Raw genomic sequence first — 23,589 nt, forward strand, 5'->3', positions numbered from 1 at the left:
TATTTGTTTTCGAACTACTAGTATCGAGGCTAGACTTCGCCACAGCGAAGTGAATTCGGCGAATGCACTCCCTCCAGGTGCACTCATGTTGGCCCATGCGACAAATATCCTGCCTTCCCCAACTGGACCACACCTGAGTGAGCAGGAACATACAGAGAAATGGGCTTGGCACTATAAGTGCCGATTCCAACATGGCTGGACTCCAACAGCAATGGCTCAAACCAAACAGGCATTTACGTATTTTTCTCTCACTCAAGGACAACAACATGAGTGATGTACACCACACAATACAGCCTCCTCACCTTCTCCATGGTCACCTTGTGGAAGCGTCCACGAATGATGGCATAGCAGGCCAGTGTCATCACCACGAAGAAAAGGAAGTAGCTGGTGTGGATCAAATGGAGGTTGACTAGAGAGCGATCACCCTGTCAAGGAAAAGTTCAAGCAGAAACACAGATAAACGGAAGCGGTGGCCATTACCAATCAATCTGTGAAACATTGCGTACACCGACAGGCTTACGTATCACTTATATTAGTCAATCCTTATAGGTATGGTGAACGTTTCGATGAGAAAAGTTATGAAATTAAAAGAGAAAGCCTACAGCTAATGCAATCACTCAAGCCTATTTTTTATTCTCAGTTCTTTTGACATGCCGCCAAAGGCACACCATGCATTCTCATGTACCATAATATGCAATGAAAAAGAGAATAAAAAACAAACAAAAGAAAAATGTGGAAACACACATTATACACAGCTACATCTTCAGTTATGGCTGTGTGGCAACACGAAGCATGCTGCTATGAAGCCATACACAAAGGCGAAATTAGCCTTGTATTGTCATGTAGCTGCACCACATATCAACAGGGTAACAGCAAAGGGGTACCTACACATCAAAATCTTAAATTCCTCCTGTGCGCTGCCATTTCTCGGTAGAAACGTAAATGTTAGCACTTTTCTGGACTAAAAATGATTGCACACAGTTACGTTGTAAGGTACTCTATGTGTGTTTGTGTGCATATAAATATATATAACAATTGGCAAAAGACAAACAAAAAATCTCCATCTTTCTTTTGTGTGGATATCTGCTCCAGGCATTTACATAGATGAAAACTATGGCTTAAACTGCTGCACCATATATATCATTTTAACACAGGTACCACTAGCTGTGATAACAGCAAAAAGATTTCTACCTTAAAATGCAAATCTAACACTTTTTTCTACCCGTTCCTTTGTGAAACAATGAGAGAGGGAACAGTTTAATAGACGACTTAGTAAATACGACTTGGCAATAATTATTATTTTTCTACGTTGTAAACCAGAGAAATGCGATGTATATTCAATCCCTTCACAGTTCTATAGCCGCAGGCATCTTAAGGTGGCTCAAGACACCATATGGGATAGTAATTAAGAAAGGTACACTAATTAACTTTTTTTATTAGTTGGGTTAGGAGGTTATGTTCAATGAAAAAAATTGAAGTCTATCATGCGAAGAAACCATCAGAGCTTTGAGAGTTCAAAAAAGCTGCCTCCAGCTATAATTGCAATGTAATGAAATTCACCCCAGTTGAGCGGCAAAACCGAAACTCTAGGAGCACAAAAGCCATGCCCTGCGGAGACATCCAGAATTATTGAGCATCCTTATATCAACCAGCAAACAACTTTGTTGTGTGGGTGTGTAGGCTGCACATGCAGTTACAGCAAGCATGTTGCATATACATTAACTAATTGCAGAATAATTACACCTCTGTAATAGTCATCTAGAACAGTCACTGTTTTGTGTCATCTGCTTGTTGCGCTGACCGGTGCTTCGGTTTCATTTTCACAGTGGATTTTGGTGGAATTTCAATTTAACACATTAAGCACTAGAGGCCACTTCTTCCACACCCCAAAGCTGCAATGGTTTCTGCGCATGAATAACTTCAGTTCTCCTATCTGAAATAACCACATAACTCTAAGAATTGAAAAGTTAATTAATTTAACTTCCTTCAATAATTTAATTACTGTCCCAAATGATGTCTTTAACTATCTTAAGATGTCTACAGCTACAGAAAATCTGTACGTGAAGATATTGAACAAATATTGCATTTCCATGACTTTTGAGGACTTCGGACACATTTCTTAAACCTTCTGGTATATCGTCTTTTTGTGATTGCCCCACCAGTAGTGCAGGCCACATGCAGATGAAACTTGTGAGCGCTATGTACAGAGTTCCTAGCTAATGCCTCGCAGAAATTGATGCTCTTCATTGTGGAGTTACTTGGACGCAGTTCATTCCCTAAAGCACTTCTCGCGGTCGAGTCTTTACACGTTGCTGGTAAGACAATTGCAGATCACGTTCCTTGCTATGAAGTTTTACCAATTCTCCAAAGTAAGTCCTAACTTTGGTACACCTGCAATAATCTACACGCACAACTGATGAGAAAAAGGCTTGCCGGACTGTTCAAAGGCACCAAAAAACAGTACTTATGATACCTGTTTTCTTTAGTGCAATTGGAAGCTTACAAATCAAAGCGCATAACCATGCAAAATGCTGTGAACCATTTATAATCAAAATTTTTTATCTGCAATGATTACAATGTCATACACACAACACATGCTGCAGGCAGGGGTAGGTGAGTGCAACAGCAGTTCGTGTTTGTGAACTGCGGTTCGCTGCACATAAATGCAATCCGTATACATGCGTGATGGCTTGATTTGTTTTACTAGTACTAATTACGAAAGCAGAACCGCTTCTCAATGTCAACCCCTGTAGCCTTGTAAACAGCACAGAATACACTAGAGATGTAAAATAATACATGTACTTCAATTTTCAGCACTAATTAGGCCCTGTGTGCATAAAAGCATCGGACTACCTACAGCAAATTAAATGGCTTAAAGCTTATGCAAATATTCCCGCACTTCAAGTATTTGAACAAATATTACAGTAATCGAGTTCGTTTCAAAACTAATTTAAAGTATACTTCATTTCCAAGTGTTTGTAATGATCAAATAAACACATATAAACTGCATCTAGCCTCCCTGTAAAGATAATTTCACTGCAGTAAAGGAGTGTCACACCATTTACACCTTTCCAGGGGAAGCTAATACCCCGAAACCACGCTTCAAGGTTAAAAGAAGGTATTACCCTAACATCGATTCAACATTGTTTAAGTTTGTTGCTTCAACTTCTCTTTGAATAAAATATTATGACATTTGCACATGACTTTCTTCAATCCAACACTTTTATGCAGGCGAATAGGGTTTTGACATCTACGCTCATTTTTTCTGTACATGACATATACTATACAAATTCGATTTGAACCCAAAATTTGCTATTCACACAAGCCTAAATGACTCCATGGTGCAGCACCAAAGCTCTTCCGCCAGGCTATGCATCATACTAGCTTTTTATGACTTTCAAAGATGACTTTAAAACATAATCCTACTCGAATCGTGAAAAGGATACTTATGTCTGTTACTATAGTTCATGGTATTTTCATTTCCACCAGGATCTTACTACGTGCGCTGGCCTGTCGCCGATCCCTTTATTGTGCACCAAATATTACTGAGTGTCATAGAAACAGATTCACTTCTCTCTTTGGGTATTTCTGACCTGTCAAAAAGGGGGTCTAAATGAAAATGAAACTGCTCTAGCTTTGATATAACCGTTGGTGGCAAAGGATAGAAATGTCTCATCAGCATTACTGGGGCCACACGAAGGCTGCTTACATATGACAGCATGACAGTCAGGTCCGGGTTGGGTTTGTACAGGAAGCTGGTCCAGATTCCCCCGCTGCAGTTGACGCGGCCTCCCGTGTCAGCGGCTGAACGTTGCAGAAACACCTGCCTGCTCACCGAGGGCGGAACAGCCTCCAGAAAGCATCTGGGAGGGCGCCTGCAGACATGAAACCAGACGTGAACATTACATCAGTACTGAAGGATGTGTGCGAGGATGCCTGGCTCCTAAAAGGCAACAAGCTCATGAATTTGTTAGGCCTTTGTGAGTAGGTCTTTGTGTTAGGCCTTTGTTAGGTCTTTGTGTTAGGCCTTTGTGAATTAGGCCGTTGTGAATATCGCTTTTACGGTTTGAAGTGAAAGTGAATAATATTTAGAAATGAATAATTTTGAAGTGAATTCAATTGCAAGCATGATGTGAAGAGCAAATAGCAATGAGATGAGTCAAGTTTCAAAATTCGCCATACTTTGCCCATATCGGTAGTAAGCTTTAACACTCATTATGGAATGTACTTCACAGAGAACAATTATTGTGAATTGCAAAAATCAAACAAACAAAAAAGGTGCCTAGTTATTGAATGTGCCATGAAACGAGTTATTTGCTATCTAAAGTACCTTTAGCCCATATCGGTAGTAAGCTTTAACACTCATTATGGAATGTACTTCACAGAGAACAATTATTGTGAATTGCAAAAATCAAACAAACAAAAAGGTGCCTAGTTATTGAATGTGCCATGAAACGAGTTATTTGGTATCTAAAGTACCTGTACTTGTGGCAGAAAAAAAATCAAACCAGTAAGGCTGAGTACCACATTACAGAAGTAAGCACAGTCACATACTATTGTTGCCAGAGCATCCGCTGATAACGGCCATGAGAGAAAAGTAGAGCTGTGCGAATAGAAAAATTTTGGATGTGAAGTGAATTAGAATATTTAAGGGGAGACACTGGTCTGAAATTTTTTTTTAAATTTTCAGTATTTCCAGCTGAAATTTTAATACAATATATATTTTTCACAGCTGAAAACAAATATGCAATTAGTTTTTTGCCATCACTTTTAGATTTTTAAATATTGACTGTTGCATAAACTTGCATTCTGCCCAGCCTTTTGACATTTTCCTCATAAAATATTGCTACAAATTTGATATGACAGCATTCCATGAAGGCCAGGGAGTGCAACAAAACCATAATTTTATTTTTAGCTTCATTGGTACCAGAGTTATGGCCTTAAGTATACTCATTAGAAATATGAAACTGTTGCTTAAGTTTATTGCTAATTAAATCACTATTGTAAATAAAAATATTACATTTTTTTGTTTTCTTGCACTAATCAATGTATAAGCTTACAAATGCTGCAAGAATTATCAAAATCCGACTGCTACATCAAAAGATACTGAGGGCAATGGCTTAGGGTGTGATGAAAAATGTTGTTTTGAGAAAACGAGAAAAGAAGTTTAGGAACATGCTGAGCACTTATATTTAACAAGAAAAGGTGTGAATTGGTGTATGAACCATGTTAGAAGCCACCAGGAATGTAGTCATCATCGTTCTCCTTGGTGCGCTTTCTTTTCATGGCATGCTTGAAGTTTTCAGCATGCTCATGCTTCTTCTCCGATGCCACTAGTCGGCGACTGTCCTTTTCAGAGCATCTTTCAGCGGCCACAACACTCTGCTGCAGGTGCAGCTCCTTCAATATGGCGGCATCTGCTCTCCCTTTGCCAGCGTTGAACCTTGCGACAGCTTCGGCCACAGCAGCTTCAACGGTGAAAAGCGACGCGTGTTTGTTTTTGGACACGAGCGACCAGATGACGGAGTGCAGGCTCTCGTTTGGGTTCTGTGTTTTGCCTCGCTAACAATGCTCCAGCAATTTCTTATCAGAGAGGCGCATGTAAATAGGTCGCAAGGCATCAACCACATATTCCGGCAGGTTGTAGCGATGATTCGGAGGAGTCTCCTGCTTGGCAACAGCCTTGTTGTACTTGCACCATGACTCTTCACCAGTTAGGCAGTGAGAGTGCTGAGGGCTTGCATCAGTAGATGCTACGTGATAAAAGGTTGCCCAGACAGCATTATTCATGGCCTCAATGCTTCCTTGGTTGCTTTGTAAAGCCCATCCATAATATGACGTGAGCTTTGCGACCAGCTCGCCTGTCAGTTTGCCCTTGCCGCCAAGGCTTGGCTTTCCTTCGGCTCTTTGTTTTTGCAGGAGGTTTCGAAGTGCTGTGCCCATGCGCTTATGCACATGGTTGACACGGTCCTCTTTTTCTATCGGCACGAAGCCATATACCTGTGCCTCCTGCAGACTGTTGAAGGCCCGGCTGTCTCCATCACACAACATGGTTGTGTAGCGGAGCCCATGTCTCTCCAATGAGCGGCCAAATAAAATTTGTGCTGCTTCCACCTCCATTTGTCCTGGCTTACTGGAGGTATTCTTTTGGCAAGTTTGACCAGCTAGCCACTCGGCATACCTTGGGTTGTCCTCCTTCGGCCCTAGCTGGCAGCCCAAACAAAAGTTCGATAGGACGACGAAGTCGAGCACATAACCCGTGAATAGTTCAATCACGGTCCCTACACAAATATGGGATGAGTGCTGGTCAACCAAGTCCCATCAAAGGAAACGGCGATATTTCCAGGATTTCCATAGTTGAGTTCGGAATACACCGTTTTCACGGTGCTCGCGCAGTCGTCAATAACGCGCGCGGCAGCCTTCTGCGCGGCAGGGTTCATTTTCAATGTCACATAATCCTGGTATGTCTTGGTGTGAAGGCCTCTCCGTGAAATATTTAGGGCGGAAAAAATATCGTTGAGCGCAGTTTGCCCGTTTCCTGCGCTCATTGCCGCGCGAACCGCGAGCACGTTAATTTCGGAGGGGCCGTGCGCTGCGTCCCCCCCTGCTCTCGGCGAGCTTTATACGGTCCTCAGTTTACAAGCACTCGTCACATGTGAGAACAAGTTTCGCGGCTATGCCATATTCGCGGTCTTCCTTGAAGATTCTGCCAGGCCCGCCACACACACCGCACTTAATACACTGAAGAAGTTCGTTGACCTACTGCAAGCTAACGACGGTGAACGGCGTACCAGGCGTTGCGCCTCCATACGAGTCTCGAAAAAAAAGACAGCTTGCGTTTTGTGGCAGACTTCGATGAAAGATCCTGCAGAACATCGCTCGCACGACACTCGTTGGCCACTTTTTCAGCGTCGGAAACCAGGGGAGTGTCGACGCGCACAGCTCTCGTGTGATCTTGGGACGCGGCTATCGCGTCCGCGATCGCGGGTGCCACGGCGGTGATAACACTGGCACAACTTGCTTCTTCCGAGTTCTCGGCGGCAGAAGGTCTCGCTGGTGATAAGGTGCGGGCTCTCGGACGCCGTTTTCGCCTTTATCCGACCGCATGAGCACTCCGGAACTTCAGATGACCGCCTGCCATTGCACCGAATTCACAGCCGTTGTTAGGCCTCTACGCAAAATGGCGGCTTGCACGCCGCTGTCTAGCAGACGAATCCGTTCACGTCCAATAGAAAACTGGAAACTGCCCCACGTGACAAAACGCACCAATGATGTGCGAGTATTCAGTTTTTCTTTATGCTCGATAGCTGCGTTGTTGCTAGACGAAAAACGTTCTTCTGCTAGGAACAGAGAATAGAAAAATGCGTCTTTAAAATGAGACCAAAATGGCCGCGCTACTTGGTGCGGTTCTCGCGTGCTGTGGCGTTGAATACGACCGTTTTTGAGGTGGTTTCGGAAGCGAAAATGGTCATCAAACTGACTTTGCTACCCAATAACTCGACAAATACGCATTACAGGGCTATATTTTAGGAACAGCTTCCTTAGACCTTAATGATTATGAAAAAAAAATACTTCAAAAAAACCGGTTTTTCGGAAAATTTTCAGCCTCCCATACTTGTGTCTCCCCTTAAGCTTGAGTGTGAATCAAATCGAATAATTTTTGAACAGTTGAATAATTGTTCAATATTTTTCAAATACTTTGAAGTGAAACTACAGAAAAAAGATTGCAAAAAATCCTTAAGCTCATTCTTGCAAGGTGGGAACTTGGAAGTGTCTCTTCTGTACGGATGGTGTTCCCTAGTTGTTTTATCAAAGATGAGGCAATGTAGAGACCAAATTGCATTTATTTAGATAATTTGGTGCCACCAATGTGGTGTCGGCAACACTTTACACGTGAAAGCAAGAGACTCCATTTCCTCCTCCTTTTCCTTATTCAACTTCTGTGGAGGCTCAACTGATTCGGCAGACAAGAGTGTGCGTCTTCTGAATTAGATGTTGCCATCTGTCTGTGCCCTGGCACACTGTGCCAGTGCAAAGATGGATGAACGGACATGAGCATGAGACATCAAAGGCTTTTACTGTAAAAAATCCAGCCAGCTCCACTTGGCAGACACCAATGAAAAAGAAAAGCTGGTGGCGTGCAGTTGTGGGCATAGTGGTAAGTTGTGAAAGTAGTGGGAGTGATAGGACACATGTACGTCGTGGGATTTACCCACTTTCTGGGGGTAAATTCTACTATGGTTTATTATTTATGATGGTCACCAGATGAAAGCAGTGCCCAAGAACATCTTTACTATTCAAAGATAATCGGGGAGCACGTCATACGCTCATTTTACTATAGATTGTGGATTCACAGCAGAATGAATTTCCTCTGAAAAGCAGTTTCGTGGCATAGCGGCCTGACGCTGCTGTGAAATCATCTTTTGACACAGGTTGAATGCGGTGAGAATATTTTAAATGGAGCCGTAATAGTAGAGTCACACATGTGTTTGATGGTTGCAGAATGGCTCACAATCATTTTGCTTTTTTCTTCACTACACCTCTTTCGTCAGTTCATCTCTCCTCTGCGCAGAGTGCTCCTCCTCACCATGCAAGCAGGAAGAGCAGAGAGTGTGCGTGTGTCTGCTGCTAACAAACGGGTTCTTTTTGGTGCTGAAATGACAAGGTGCCGGTGCTGATGTCGGGAACAATGCTAAATAAAATGAAAGGCCTAAAGAGGTTCACAGGACCACATTTCTGTTATATGAAGCACTGGTGGCTTGTAGCACTGCTGCGTTTCGCACTGTTAGTTGTGACAGCATTCTGAACTTGATGCACATGGTTACTTGAAATGTTACAGAAATAGCAAAGATGGTTTAGCTTTTTAGGGGGGCAGCTCCTTATGGCATGGCTTGTGCGTCCCCTATTATCGTAGTGCATAACCTGTGGCATATACCCGCAAACAAGTTGCATAAACCCACCCTCGGGCACATGTCCACATGTTACGAAAAATATAGCGCGGCGTCGTTACCCCGTTCTCGGTGCTAACAAAGTGTGACAGTAAAAATGTGGTACATACTCTCGTTTAATACTTGGATTGTCTGCTGAATGGTGCTAGTTGTATATGATAAATATATTGTAACGTACAAGAACCACTCGCTCGAACACAATTCAACACAACACTGTCTTCGTCGTTCTCTTTTCCTGGTCTACCCCTCACGCGCTGGTCATCCCATTGCTATGATCCACTACATTCGTCGTTACCTCTGCCCTGGAGTCTGAGTCAGAAAACGACGAGGCGTGTATACAGAAATCACGCGGCACATGAAGTTTCAACCGGCTTGCATGGGCGGGAAAAACATGATTTCTGCTTTTGGTGCCCAGTTCGGGAATAACTTCTATGCAGAACGTAACAGGGCCTAGGGCTGTCACCATGCGAAATGGGCCGGCATACTGAGGAAAAAACTTCCGGCAATGCTGTGGAACACAATGGGTGCGTCGAACCAGCACTAGGTCTCCTGGTTTGAAAGGGGTGTGGTTCTCGTTGGAAGGCGAGCGGAATTTCGCCTGACGATGCGCTATGGCCAGGTGCGCTCTAAAGCGAGCCTTCTGAAGAAGCTCCGAAGTACTGGTGTCATTCAGACGGTTTTGCTTTATTGTGTTCAAACCAAAGAAGCTCTCTTGCGGAAGCCTTGGCGTCCTTCCATAGACAAGCTTGAACGGTGACTCCCGTGTGATTTCCTGCTGTGAGGTATTGAGGGCGAAGACAGCCGCGGCGACGTATTCATCCCTGCTGTGATGACTGGGACTCACGTATGACGACAGTATGTCCTTTATGGTACGGTTTGTACGTTCTACCAGACCGTTTGTTTGTTGGTGCTGAGGAGTGGCTGCAGCATGCCGAATTCCATGGTCGTTCAGTAGGTTTCTGAATGTGCAGGACGTGAAGGCCGTGCCACGGTCACGTGCCACGTGCCGTGTCGAAAAATGATGCACTCGTTGAAAAACGTGAGGACGTGCAGAGTCGAAGATTCAGGGACAGCCCTGACTTTGGTCCACTTTGTTAAATAGTTTGTGGCAACGATGAGAAACTTGTTGCGGGGCGGCGTACATGGGAACGGTGCCAGATGATCAAGTCCCATAACCTCTAAAGGTGTTTCCGGAGGAGGGATGGGTTGCGTGGGGACCGGTTGCGAATTTGTGGCGGCCTTCCGTGCTTGACAGACTGTGCACGACAATACGTAGCGGGAAATGTCACTGTGCATGTGCTGCCTGCCACCAAAACCTCTCTTTGAAGCGTGCCAGCGTCTTGTGCAGCCCAAGGTGACCGGCAGTCAGAGCGTCGTGGCACATGAATAGCGCTGATTGTCGCATGGCTACCGGCACAACAGGCACACACGACCCATCCCGATAATTTCCGTAATAAAGAATTCCCTCTCGAACAACATACGATGCAGAAAGACTTTCATGACAACGCTTAGAAGTGCGTACTTCCCTCGATAGTCATCTGGTTATAATCGACAATTTATGCATCTTGTAGCTGTGTAGTTCATGAATCAAGCACTGCAGTGACTGGGGAGATGTCGCTGAAAGCTGTCGGGTGGCGAGAAAGGTAGTCAGCGTCTTTATGGCGAGCGCCGCTGCGATGGACAATAGAAAAGTTGTAATCTTGCAGTTTGAGAGCCCACCTGGCGAACTTAGCATTGAGGTCTTTTTTTGTTTGAAGGCAGCGAAGGGCGACGTTGTCAGCAACGACCGTGAAGCTTTTACCATAAACATACGGACGAAATTTTTCGGCTGCCCAAACTACCGCCAAGCACTCAAGTTCAGAGGCGTGGTATCGGCTCTCTTGTTCAATGAGCTGGCGGCTAGCATTAGCGACCGATCTCTCCTGCTCGTCCTCGTTAACTTGCAAGAGAACAGCCCTGTGGTATCGGCTCTCTGGTTCACTGAGCCAGCGGCTAGCATAAGCGACCGGTCTCTCCTGCCCGTCCTCAAACTTGCAAGAGAACAGCTCCGATGCCAAGACCACTGGCATCGGTGTGTAGAATTGTCGGGACATTCTCGTCATAGTGCGCAAGCATTGGTGGTGCTTGAAGGGCAGTCTTGAGGATGCGGAAGGCAGCTTCTTGGTCGGGTTCCCATTTCCAGCGAACTTCTTTCTTCAGTAGCTCGTTGAGAGGTACTGCGCGAGAAGCGAAGTCAGGGACAAAGCATCTAAAATATGAAGCGAAGCGCAAGAAACTTTTAAGCTGCTTAGCCGTGGTGAGAGGCAGAATTCAGGCAATGGCTCGGAGCTTCGTGGGATCAAGGCTGATGCCTTTGGCGCTGACTACGCGCCACAAGTAACTAACTTCCGAAAAGCCAAAAAAGCATTTGGGAGGTTTAATGCAAAGGCGAGCGTCTTCGAGAGCACACAAGACCATTTATAAACGCTTGATGTGTTCGGGAAACGTGGGAGCATAGACAATTATGTCGTCTAAATATACCAAAGCCATCGACCACTTGTGATGCCCAAGAACCCTGTCCATTAATCGCTGAAATGTAGCAGGGGCGTTGGAGAGACCAAATGGCAGGCGGTTAAAGTGGTATAGGTCATCTCGAGTTATAAAGGCTGTCTTCTCAGCGTCATTCAGGTCTAGTTCCACCTGCCAATAGACTGAAAGAAGATCCAGTGTAGTGAAAAAACGGGCACCATGCAGGTGGTCAAAGGCATCGTCAAGACGAGGAAGCGGATATACGTCAGGCTTGGTGACACTGTTTAGCCGTCGATAGTCAACACAAACGAATTGTGCCATCTTTCTTTCTCACAAGAGCTACGGGGGACGTCCAAAAACTTGACGAGCGCGATATGATACCACGCTCAAGCATGTCATCCACTTGCTTAGCGATTTCTGCGCGTTCAGAGGCAGAGACTCGGCGCAGGTGATGGGGACCAGGAACTTCAGAGCCGGTGACGATTCTGTGCTGCACCAAAGGAGTGTGGCCGAGATCACTGGGTGACATTACCACGCAGTCATGGAATTTCTGTAGAAGTGCTTGAATCTCAGCTTTCTGTGAGGGAGTCAAGTTGGGGCCGAAGTTGAGTTTATTCCAGTCTAAGGGTGATGCAGTCTGTGGCGAAGGTGCTATGGGCTGTACTACTGCTACAACAGACGATGCTTCAAGGTAGGTACAGGTACCGAGGACGATGCCTGACAGCACGCACAGGATGCTGTTGGACAGGTTGAAGACAAGCACTGCGAAGGTTTTGCCAGAACAGCGACGGAGGGCCCGCGGCATTGCGAATTCGCCTCCAGGCCGGGAACAAACAATACTTTCTACAAGAATGTCCTTGTCAACAAAGGACCTGTCGGGGTTGTAAACAGGAACCCACGCAGCAGACGACAAGGGAATGGTAACTGAGGTTACCGTAATCACAGGATTGAAAAGCAGGGATGGATTTCTAATTTCAGGTTCTTCGCTTCTGTTCGTACCCATGGCCGTATTCTTGCCTGTTGTTAGAATGCCGACTTTCGAAGAAAATTTAGTAATCAGACTTTTCATCATGCGGCATTTGTCGGCGAGTACGGAGTGCACTTTGTCAACAGTTCTGTAAATGACATGACTCAACAAGAAATATGACTGCCTAGAACAAGCTTTATTGGAAGTTTCAAGACTTGCTCGAATCGGTGTCGAAGTGGTACATGTTCGTTCAAAGGTGCAATCAGTGCCGTTAAACTGCAAACTAATGCCAAACTCTGCGCACCAATCACAGCCTAAGATCACTGGCACACACAGGTTTGGGACAACAAGGAACCGCCGTCTCACTGTCTTCCCAAGCGCACACACATTCAGGCTGACTTCGCCGATAGTAGGTAGAGTGGCTCCGTCAGCTAGGACGACATGGGGTCGATCGACCTGCTCAGGGCTCGACAAAAATCTTCCAGACCAGAAACTCATCGCTAAAAAACTGAATGCAGCCCCTGTGTCCACTAGTGCTTCAACGTGCTGCGGCAAATCTCCAAGCTTTACTGGCAGAGTTGGCATCCCGGTGAAGGGGCCTAGTGAAAGAAGAGGGGCTTCAGCCATCATGCAGGGTCCTCGCCACGATGGCCCACATTGTAGTTTCCCGAGGAAGATTGCATAGGAGGAGCTGAATTTGTCAGCGACTTGGTCACTCGAGGGCAGTTCTGAGCAAAATGACCAACATCGTGGCAGTGGTAGCACCGGAGAACCGCTGTAGGATCGTGGAGCCAAGTAAGAGCCAAATGCCGGGTCCGGGATAATGCGTCCGTGTAGGTTGGCCTCCGGTATGGATCCTGAGCTGCTTGCGAGCGTTCGGACGAGCGAGGCGGATGAAGTGCTGGACACTTCTGTTTTTATGGCACCAACAAAGGCATTAGCAGCAATAAGGTCCATGGTTGCAGTAGAGCAACCCGACAAGGCCTTCCAGGACAAGCTGTTGACGTGAGCAGCGAGCTCTTGAAGGTCACGGTGACCTTGCCAATCGTGTTTCAGTTGTATGAGGTAGAGCTGAAGAAAATGACTGTCGCCATAATTGGTTTCCAGCGCCGAGACCAGAGCTTCATAGTTCGAGCGGATGACTTGCGGGATGTACTCGAGGTGTTTAACCGCGGCACCAGAGCTGCACAATGAGCACCTGAGCTTTATTTTGAACTGTCCAGCCGTTTAGGACAATAACGGACTCGAACTGCACCAAAAATGCTGCCGACGTGGTGCGATCGAAGGTAGGCGGTAGAAGTTGTACACTGAAAAACTGAGGCTTAGCTGACAGAGGAACATTTCGTTCGACCGCGGTAGACACACGTTACTGAAGGCCAGACTGCTCCTCAATGACTGAGAGCCGCACAGCTAGGTCGGCGACGACATCCCCCGTCGGGCAACGTTGGGTGAGGGTGGCCTCAAGAGAGAGCAAGCAGGTAGCAAAGCGAGTTTTGAAATCTTGCGTAAGGGCTCGTTGGGTGAGGGTGGCCTCAAGAGAGAGTAAGCGGGTAGCAAAGCGGGTTTTGAAATCTTTCGTAAGGGCTCGTCTGTCGGCCTCACCTTGTGAAACAAGGGCTTGCAGGCAGTCAGGTATAGGTAGACTGGCACCAGCGCTTGACTGTTGAGGGTGATTTGGCGTATCCTGGACATCAAACTCCGACAGAAGAGGCTGATGGGGCGCTGGTGGCGAGATGTGTGATGAGACTGGGTTTGCCGCGGCCTGTGCCAATGCGTAGTTAAGACAGGAGGTTCCAGGGCCGTCGATGACGTGTCGTCTTCCGTAAAGTGCATCTGTGAAGTGCCCACTGTTGCTCTCATCGTGACGGCCTTACTCCTTGTAAACATGGGTTAACGTTGTCACCGCTGCCACCAAATATAATGTACAAGAATCACTCGCTCGAACACAATCCAACACAACACTGTCTTCGTCGTTCTCTTTTCCCGTTCTACCCCTCACGCGTCGGTCACCCCATTGCTATGATCCACTACAATATGATAAAAAGAAGCGAGATCACGGTGCTTGAAGTGTTCACTAGATGGACGGACGGACGCATGAAAGGATGGACAGACAAGCATACAGACAGACAGAAACACGGATGGACAAACACACGGATGCACAGAAGGACAAACAAACGGGCCCACGTACGGATGGACTGATGCATGCACGAATAGATGCACGAACGGGCACGCCTACAGATGAGCGAACGGGCACGCCTACAGATGAACGAACTCACAGACGGAAGCACGGACAGATCGACGCACACTTTGCCTCACTTGTCATCATTCATTCTGTGGTTATGCCGTGATTTTTTTATGTGCTTCACCACACAGCACTTCTGCATTGCGATAGAGCTAATTTATGTTCCCTATTCTCGATGAGTTTGTAAAGCTTTTGGCGCAGTTTTCTACAACATAGGCATGGCAGCGTACTTATTCTAGGCTTGCATATTTGAAGAGCAAACATAGCTACAAGCAAGTTGAATGTGGCTGTAGACTACACAGCTTGTTGACATGCTACTGAGTTGGAATCGAAATGGCACTTAAGTTCGACCATTTTTGTCAAGAAAAAATGAAAGGGATTTGTTTCACATTGTACATTGTCTTAATTTATGACAACCCCCCCCCCCCTTTTTTTTTCCGCACTGCAAAGAATCCCTTATCACTGTTGCCGATCCACAAGGTGTCTTCGAAACATCTATGGCTGAGGACCACTGAGGTAGTTGAGGGTCAGAAACTGTTGAATTTGATGTTTCACAAACTGATCTACATATTTCTACTTGAATTTTCCCACCCATTTCTGTTGCTTTATAAGATAATTATTTTTGCCTAATTAAGCAGTTAAACATAACACAAAGAATACTGTCGACTTTCTTCATGTTATAGTTGGCAACACATATTTAGACACACTGTCATAGAGTTTGTCAGCATATTTGTAAAGGCTGGCTAGAGTTAGCTGGGGTACTCTGTATATCATACACTCGCTGGTCACCACAGTATCTCACTATCTTGCAATGATCAGATAATGCACAAGAACTAAAAATGGGGCCACATGCTGTTAGGTACTCATTTCCTTTGAACACGCACAGCTGCCCAATTCTTTGAAGTGGATCCACAGCTGAGTCGATAAGTGCCGTATAAGTGAGAGCAGCTATGAAGTTTACCAGAATACACATGTTCACATGATGAACGGTCCTGTCCAGCTGTCTTTTGCTAGGCTGTTCCGAAGACCATACATCCACCCCACTTCTTCTGAGCACTGTTATCAACATCCGTTTTTCTTCTCTGAATGCAGCCACAGAGTTTTAAAGAAAGGTGAAGTGGCTGTGCTTGAGATAGATGGGATGCGATAGACATATGCTGATTGCAGTACATGGATACCAGTGTTTTTTTGTTTTTTTTTACTGTAATTTACACAGCACCTTCCCGAGTCGCAAATGATATCTGCCATTCCAAGCCGAAAACAGGGCAATAAAGCAAAGGCAAAAATCTAGTGGGGTTGGGTTCATGTCACATAACGGCCCAGCAGACAAAAGCTGCACTGGACCGTACACTGCACTTATGCCCATATTTTTATTTATTACGCCTCTGCACTACGTTATACGAAGCTTATCGACACGGCTGTTGATTGTGGCAGATTCATGTTAAAAAACTGGGTGGCTGTGCCAACCAGCCCCAGTAAGAGGTCCTTTGAAGCCTCAAAATATTAATTCGGCAATCTGGACCTCAAAACAATGAAAGAGCTTACTTAGTCTTGGGCATGAGATGTGATGGTCCCTGCAAAATAATGCAGGTGTCCGTGTCCACATGGCAGTGCTTTCCAGTGCAGGCTGCCGTGGTGTCATTTATACGAGGCCACAGGATCATGGTCAGAAGCAACTGCTCTTTGGCTCGTTTACCTGCACAAGGAGAGGGGCATTGTGGGCACAAAATAACAGCAAAACTGAGCAAGGTAGTTTCCATTTGCTGCAAAAAAAGTGGAGAAAGAACAAGATACAATTGAGCCCGCTTGTATCGAATGTGAAGAAAAATGGAAATTGGTTTGATACATCTTATAATTAGAGATAAAACTTTTAAAAAACTTCTCATACTTGCATAAAATATCCAAACACAAACTGGTTTCACGGCACCACTTCACAATAATGCCACAAAGGTAGCTTCAAGGCAACACGTTTTGGGGGAGGAGGGGGGTTGTTAGTAGTTGGTGACACGAGTTATATGCGGAAGCATGGTATACATATTAAAATACTCTATCTGTGAAAACAGCACTGCTTTGTGGGGTCTCGAAATGGCGAGCGAGCGCCACGCCACGCTCTTGGAGTGAACGAACACAGAAGACGCGATCGGTACAAACCTTACAGCCAACACACATTTATTCAACTAATTTAAAACGACGATATCGTCTGCCGAATCGGTACATCAATAGTGATCAACTCACTAGGACATCCTTACACACAATTTCCATACACTCCAAAACATGACAAACACACAATAACGTATCCAAGGCAGCGTCGCCAACGCTTGACTTACCACGTGGGCCCCCCGGCGCGCAGGCCGTAGTGCCACGCGCCGAGGACCCCATGCCAGAGACAACCGTTCGCGGCAACCGCCGCGCGCAGAAGAGACTCGCTCAACTCTTGCCCGCCACCAAGGCTTGCCCCATGATGATGATGACGATAGTGGTGGCCAACTCTGGCGAACACAATGCCACCTACCGCCCAGTGGTTGTTACCTGAAATGCGACTTTTGGGCGAGACCTGAGCGCCACGCAGAGCTAACAACGTTACAGGGGGTGTCAGCACCCCCCCAGCCCATAAAAGCTACTTTTTACTTACTGAATTTATCAACCACAGGCAAATACTTTGTTAGGGAAAGCCAACCTCTTATGGCATTTCACACTTACCGATGTTCGACATGTGAAGTGACCCAGCTATTTTTATTCAATGCACCCATATTTCCCATGCATTGGCATAAAGTACAGTAGAATCTCGTTATAACGAAGCGGGATATAACGAACTAATGGATATAACGAAGCAATTGTAATTCCCCTTGAAATTCCCATAGACGCCCATGTATTTAAAACCTCGTTTTAACGAAGCGAAAATTTCCTCACAATGGATATAACGAACCATTCTTTGACCACAACGAGCATTTACTGATCATTTTTGTATACGTGAATTCAATATCTTATAGCGCGCGCCGGTTCACGTCCCATCACGGCAGCGGTAATTCAAAACTCGCGCCTTGCGCCGCCTGCCAACACGCGCGTGGGTGCACGTCGCCCTGCCTCCCCTTTCCTCAGGAACTAATGGACTCGCCCGCGCAGCAACTCGCGCGAGCGTGCGCGTCAGCCGACCTCCCCTCTCCTGTGGAACTCGTTGACCCGCCCGCGCATCTGACCTCCTCCTTCCCTCAGCTCCACGCTGGGTCGGCGGAGATTGCGGCTTTGTTGGCTTTGTGCTTGGTTCGTTGTCGTTCGCTGTGGAAGAGCAACACCCCTCCGCCGCTAGACATGGACAACGGCAAACGTAAGCGCAAAATCATCACAATTGAGCAGAAGTCTGCAATGTTGAGAGCCGTTGAGTCCGGCGTCAAGAAAAAAAAAGTGGCCGAAGATTTCGGCGTATCGTTGAGCACGCTGTCAACGATCTTAAGCAAGAGAGAAGCTATTGCCGACGCTGTCGCACGTGGCGTCAAAGGCGACCGAATGAAGCTGCGAGCCCCCGCCTTCGAAGCTGTCGAGAAGGCGGTGTTCAACTGGTTTTTAGAAATCAGAGCAAGCGGCACTCCTGTGAGCGGGGCACTTCTGCAGCAGAAGGCAAGGAACTTCGCGTGCATCATGGGGCACGATGATTTTGTGGCGAGTGACGGCTGGCTGCAGCGCTTCAAGGAGCGCCACGACATCGTCGGCAGGGCTGTCAGCGGGGAATCGCTATCTGTGGACCGCGAAGCTGCAGTGGCGTGGATCAAGAAGAACATTGGGCAGCTGCTCGAAAAATACAGCCCCAGGGATTTGTTCAACGCAGATGAGACTGCCCTGTTCTATCAGATGTTGCCGCAAAAAACCTTGGCCCTCAAAGGTGACCGCTGCCAGGGCGGTAAACAGAGCAAGATCCGTGTGACCGTGCTACTTTGTGCGAATATGGACGGGTCCGAAAAGGTGCCGGCCCTCGTGATCGGCAAAAGTGCATCACCACGATGCTTCAAAGGAAAGCGGAAACTCCAAGTGAGTTATGTGGCCAACCACAAGGCCTGGATGACGAGAGAGATCTTTGCACAATGGCTGCGTGAGTGGGACGAGCGGCTGGGCAAGCAGAACCGCAAGATATGCCTCGTCCTGGATAACTGCGCGGCCCACCACACTACCGTTGTGTTAAAAAACATTGAGCTGTGCTTTTTGCCGGCTAACACTACTGCGGTTGTGCAACCCCTCGATCAAGGGGTGATCATGAACTTTAAGTCGGGCTACCGCAAGCGTGTCATCGACCGCATTTTGCTCAATATGAGCATGAAGCGCGAGACAACGATCGACCTGTACATGGCGATCGAGATGTTACAAGCTGCCTGGATTGCCGTCACGGCAAGCACGATCGCCAACTGCTTCCGGCATGCCTCATTTGGCGTCAGCAACGGAGAGCCCAGCGAAGATCTCGGTGATGTCGCCAGTGAGGGTGCCGCGGGCGACCAGGCCCAGACATCGTGGGACGCTCTCCTTGACGCCGGCGTTGTGCCTGACTGCGACACTTTCTGCACGTACGTCGGTGCCGATGCTGACGCGGTGACAACCGAAGAGTTGTCAGATGCGGAAATTGTGCGCGCGGTGACGGGGGTGCATAATGATGACAGTGACGAATGTGTTGACACCCCGGAGCCTAACGAACCCGACGTACCGACGCCCGCGCAAGCGCTGGATGCGACAGACCTGCTGCGCCGCTTCTTTGGTGCTCATGATGACGGTGAGGACGGACTTGAAATAGCGGCTGCCGCTGAAAGAGCAGTCATCCGCTTGAAGAAGAGTCGGCAAAAGTCTATCAAGGACTATTTTTCTTCGAAGTGATCTGCCAGCTGGTGTGCTGAACTTGGCGAAAATAAAGTGCATTGTTCTTTATTATTTTGCTAGTTTTTTGCCTTCCGACGGCCGTTTTTCTCTGCGCGGCGGGCTGCTGTGATATTCGGTGGTGAGTACATTCTCTCTTGCTGGCTAATTGTCGGTAGAAATGGATATTGGCTATAACGAACTAATGGTTATAACGAAGTAATTACGACTCCCCCTTCAACTTCGTTATAACGAGGTTTGACTGTATTATAGCACTTTAAAATAGTTCAATATAAAAGATAATTCAATCTATGCGAGTTCAATATAGACGAGATTCACAGTATGAAAGTGGGCTAACATAGTGCTGATTATGTAGTAAGCTGACTAAAGTGTATCTAAATAAAAAAATCTACATCAGAGATTTTTCAGACAACATTATGGCAAAGATTATCTGCCTACACATTAGTGCTATTGCTCAGAGCAGGAACAATGACAGCATGAAAATACTGATTCATTCAAAAGAAGCTTGAGAAACTACTAAATAAAAAATTTTTGTGTGATAAGGTGTCCCAACTGAATAACTATAACTTAGTCCAACTATTTAAAAAATGTCAAGTTTATAGGGTTTATGCCAAAATTATTTCAATAGAAGAAAACAAAGCACAGTAACAAAGAGCTATCCAACAGAAGAGGCCACACACTTCACAAATTAGAGCAAGTGAAGTTTCATAAGCTCGCAATACAAAATAGTGAGTCATTATAAAAAGTGCATAAGAAATTTCAGCTACAAATAGTACATTCAAGCAAGGCCGGTGTGCCTTCAAAGCAATGTTATGGTAATGTGCTTAAGCAATCGTTTTAGATTACACTGCAGTCTGGCCATCCGAACACCACTAACACTTTTGCTAAGGTGGGTGCACCTATTTGTTTTCCAATGAATCTATGTACGTGTTACATGCTTCTCCTCGCCACATTTGTGCTTCCCATATTCTCTTTTTCAGTGCTGTTGTTCACCTCCATCTTTATGAGGCAGTGCTCACATTTGAAACCAGGATCTGGGAAAACAAATTTCGCTTGATATGGAAGCCGAAAAGACGAGCAAGGGAGGAGTGTGCCTGTGTTTCCTTCCTGCGTAATATTTGCCCTCTTATTGGAAATTATGTACCCGAAAATAGCGTAGCAGCAGAACTTCCAGATGCCGACACATATGGAGAAGAAATGTCGCATATAGAATATTATACCGCTACCTCCACTAAATTTGAATAGAATGGGAGGTTCTGTCTGGTGTTGTAAAACCATAGCTGCAAAGCGAGAAGATCCAGCAATTTCAAAACGCTCTGTTGTAGGGAATAGTGTTTTTTGATGAACTTCAGTCACAAGTCAAAGCTTGTCCCATGTGTTACTTTCTTCTTGTGTTCATATTTGAAACTTGCTAAATTCTTTCACTTCAGATCATGCACCAAGTGGCCCAGACGACCACACAGCTAAATAAGTATAGCTATTTTGCAATTATCAAACACTGGCCAGTGTCACTGGGGGGGCAGCAACCTATGCTGAGTTGCATTGATATTTCCACTATTTTGCCAGCATCACCAGTCTCAGAACCAGAGTTGACAGCGACATGCCATTGTATCGTTTCTGGTCACGTAGTGTGATACTCATATCACACGGGCACTTTTGAAAGGTCATCCAGTAAATGGCCTTCAAGGTGACACAACTCTATCGATTCAATAGATTTGTGATGCTGCTACATGACAGCTTTCAATGGTCGCTGAGTCGTGCAAGCGTATCTCGCAAAACTTGTGGCGCTGCAGACCTTTATTTTCATTTTCAAGTAGTCAGACGTTAAATCACACAAATACACCTGAATGCACAAATATTTCAAATATATTTGTTTAAGCATATGAATAAATTGTTCACACATTTTATGGTTAGTTTTAAAGTAGTTGAGAAGTGAAACTTCCAACATTTGTGCTCCTGCCACACTCTCAACAACACATAACTGTCACCATTTTTAGAGTATTTATTAATTGAATATTAAAACTAAGACACGCTATTTTCAGGGCATACTGGTGCTATTTTTTTTTCTAATTATGAGAACAAGCATACTGTGAGTGAGAGGGCACATTTGAGCTATTTCTGATTCTGCCACTCTATGGCCTTGGGCGCTTCGATAGAGTCATAGAGAGCTCCACTGACTTGATGGACTTTTGACTCTACGACCCTCAAGTGCGCCCATGTAGCAACTCGAACTAGACCTCTGAGTCAATGAAACGTCAACTCGCAGATCTTCTAAACATCTTTGTGACACAGGTGTGACTATCTCTTATGTGACGGCAGCCAGAAGTTCCACTGCTGTGCTCCTTGGTGTACAGATGTGTGCATTACCAAGGTGTTTCATTCAGCAAAGAAAAAACTGTGAAATAATAAACAGAAACTCTTGGCCGCAAGTGCGTGAAATATTAAAACATATGAAATTCTCACCTGAAAAACCCAGCATATATCCCCGAGCATTGCCATGCCAGAAGACAGGACTGGACAGGGCTTCCCGAAAGAATGTCGCTGGAACAGCCACAGCAACTGTTACATTGGGGCTGTCATCTTTAGGGTCGCCAGAGCCCAAGTCGGGAAGCAACGCACTCAGACTTTTCGCCCTGTCAACTGCCTTGACACCCGGTACATCCGCAGTTGCATTAGAAGTGGTAACTGGGGGTGCAGAACGTTTGCTGCCTCCAAACTGTAGCCCCCCACTCCCAGGATTCGACTGAGGTCCGACACAGTAGTGTAACTCGGAGAGACGTGTAAGAAACACGTTCCAATCCTAGAACAGGCAAGAAATAGAAAAATTAGGAAGAAAACTTCAATGATCAGCCGTGAAAACACATGACACATTGCATATGTTGCTTGTAGAAAAATGAAAATTCATGCTATATTTATCTACGGTAATAACAGAAAAGGTACAAGAAGGCCAGGGAGGCATCACATGCAGAGAAAGCATACCATTATTATCATCATCATGTTGAGTATTTATAGCCTTCATGTTGAGTCACCAGCATTGTGAAAAGCTGCACCTTAGTTTGATCTATTCGACTTCATCTTTTCTCCGGCAGCGCTATGGTACTGGCAAATAGGACTTCAACATGGCAATTTTTGTATTTCCAAAAGAAAGTCCACAACATGATGCAAGACTAGGTCACAAAAAAATAATTGTAAATGTACAAGTGTCAATATCATCGTGGCTTTTAACAGCAACAAACAATATGTATAATACCCAGTGAAATTTTTAAAAAGCCCATTTACCCAAGGAATTATTTGTCTTAACCAAAATCACTGTATCAAGACTGCTGCTTAAGAACTTGTGACAGCACATAAACCCTGAGAGGTGTCTATTATTATACCAACAGCACAACATAACTATTCCTGCAATTAAGCATATTTAAGCAAACTTAGATGGAGTGTGTCCCAACACAACACGTCTGCAGAATGAAAGCTTGCCAGAAGTGCAAGCTGCTGCTTAGAGATTGCAGATTGGCACGGTCTATCCGTACATCAAGGCATATATTTTGAGAGACTTGAGAGAAATATTTTGAGAGAGACTTGAGAGATTCGAGTAAGGCCAGGTTCACTCTCAAGACAAAAACGAAGCATAGAGAAAACGCTAAGATTACCATGTCAATGTCAGGATTGGGCAGCTCTGTGCCTCCAATAATGTAAGCCAGCACAATCATGGTAACTCCAAAAGCCAAAAGGCATGAACTGAACACCAGCAGTGGTGGATGACTGAGGGCAAAGCCTCGCAGGTTTTGTACTACTCCCACAGTCATGGCTGAAAAGGTGAAAAGAAGACAGAAACAACTGTCAGAATCAAGGGTCAGCTTTTTTTTTTTTTTCATTCAGACTCCAACTTATTATACACCTGTAAAAGAACAGCTAAGTGACAAAATTTCCACTAGTCACTGTCAGCAGCAGAGATATGATTAACCCATCACAAAAATACTTTCTGCAGAAAGTTGTTTGATTGGTTTGTAAGCGACTTACAGCAACAGCTAAGCTACAAGAATCTTACGGTAATGTGCTTTAGGATATTTTTT

The 23,589-nt window shown here is 45.6% G+C and overlaps 1 protein-coding gene and 1 long non-coding RNA gene across 4 annotated transcripts in view; one reads left to right on the plus strand and one right to left on the minus strand.

The window, feature by feature from the left end:
• Positions 1 to 23,589, minus strand: part of LOC119181531 (transmembrane protein 248) — a 36,540-nt gene that overhangs the window by 12,109 nt on the left and 842 nt on the right. For all 3 annotated transcript variants that reach the window (XM_037432799.2, XM_075888953.1, XM_037432805.2), the window contains exons 2-6: positions 23,167 to 23,324; positions 21,983 to 22,319; positions 16,211 to 16,361; positions 3,710 to 3,875; positions 303 to 425 (exon numbers count right to left, since the gene is read on the minus strand). In XM_037432799.2, the coding sequence (XP_037288696.1) occupies positions 303 to 425; positions 3,710 to 3,875; positions 16,211 to 16,361; positions 21,983 to 22,319; positions 23,167 to 23,322 (933 nt within the window). In that variant the 5' untranslated portion in view covers positions 23,323 to 23,324. The remainder of the gene's footprint in view (positions 1 to 302; positions 426 to 3,709; positions 3,876 to 16,210; positions 16,362 to 21,982; positions 22,320 to 23,166; positions 23,325 to 23,589) is intronic.
• LOC142803605 (uncharacterized) lies at positions 3,862 to 8,723 on the plus strand. Its single transcript, XR_012894189.1, has 2 exons — positions 3,862 to 3,980; positions 8,573 to 8,723. It is a non-coding gene; the product is annotated as an uncharacterized LOC142803605 (long non-coding RNA).

The sequence above is a fragment of the Rhipicephalus microplus genome, chromosome 3 (assembly GCF_043290135.1).
Source record: "Rhipicephalus microplus isolate Deutch F79 chromosome 3, USDA_Rmic, whole genome shotgun sequence".
Classification (NCBI taxonomy): domain Eukaryota; kingdom Metazoa; phylum Arthropoda; class Arachnida; order Ixodida; family Ixodidae; genus Rhipicephalus; species Rhipicephalus microplus.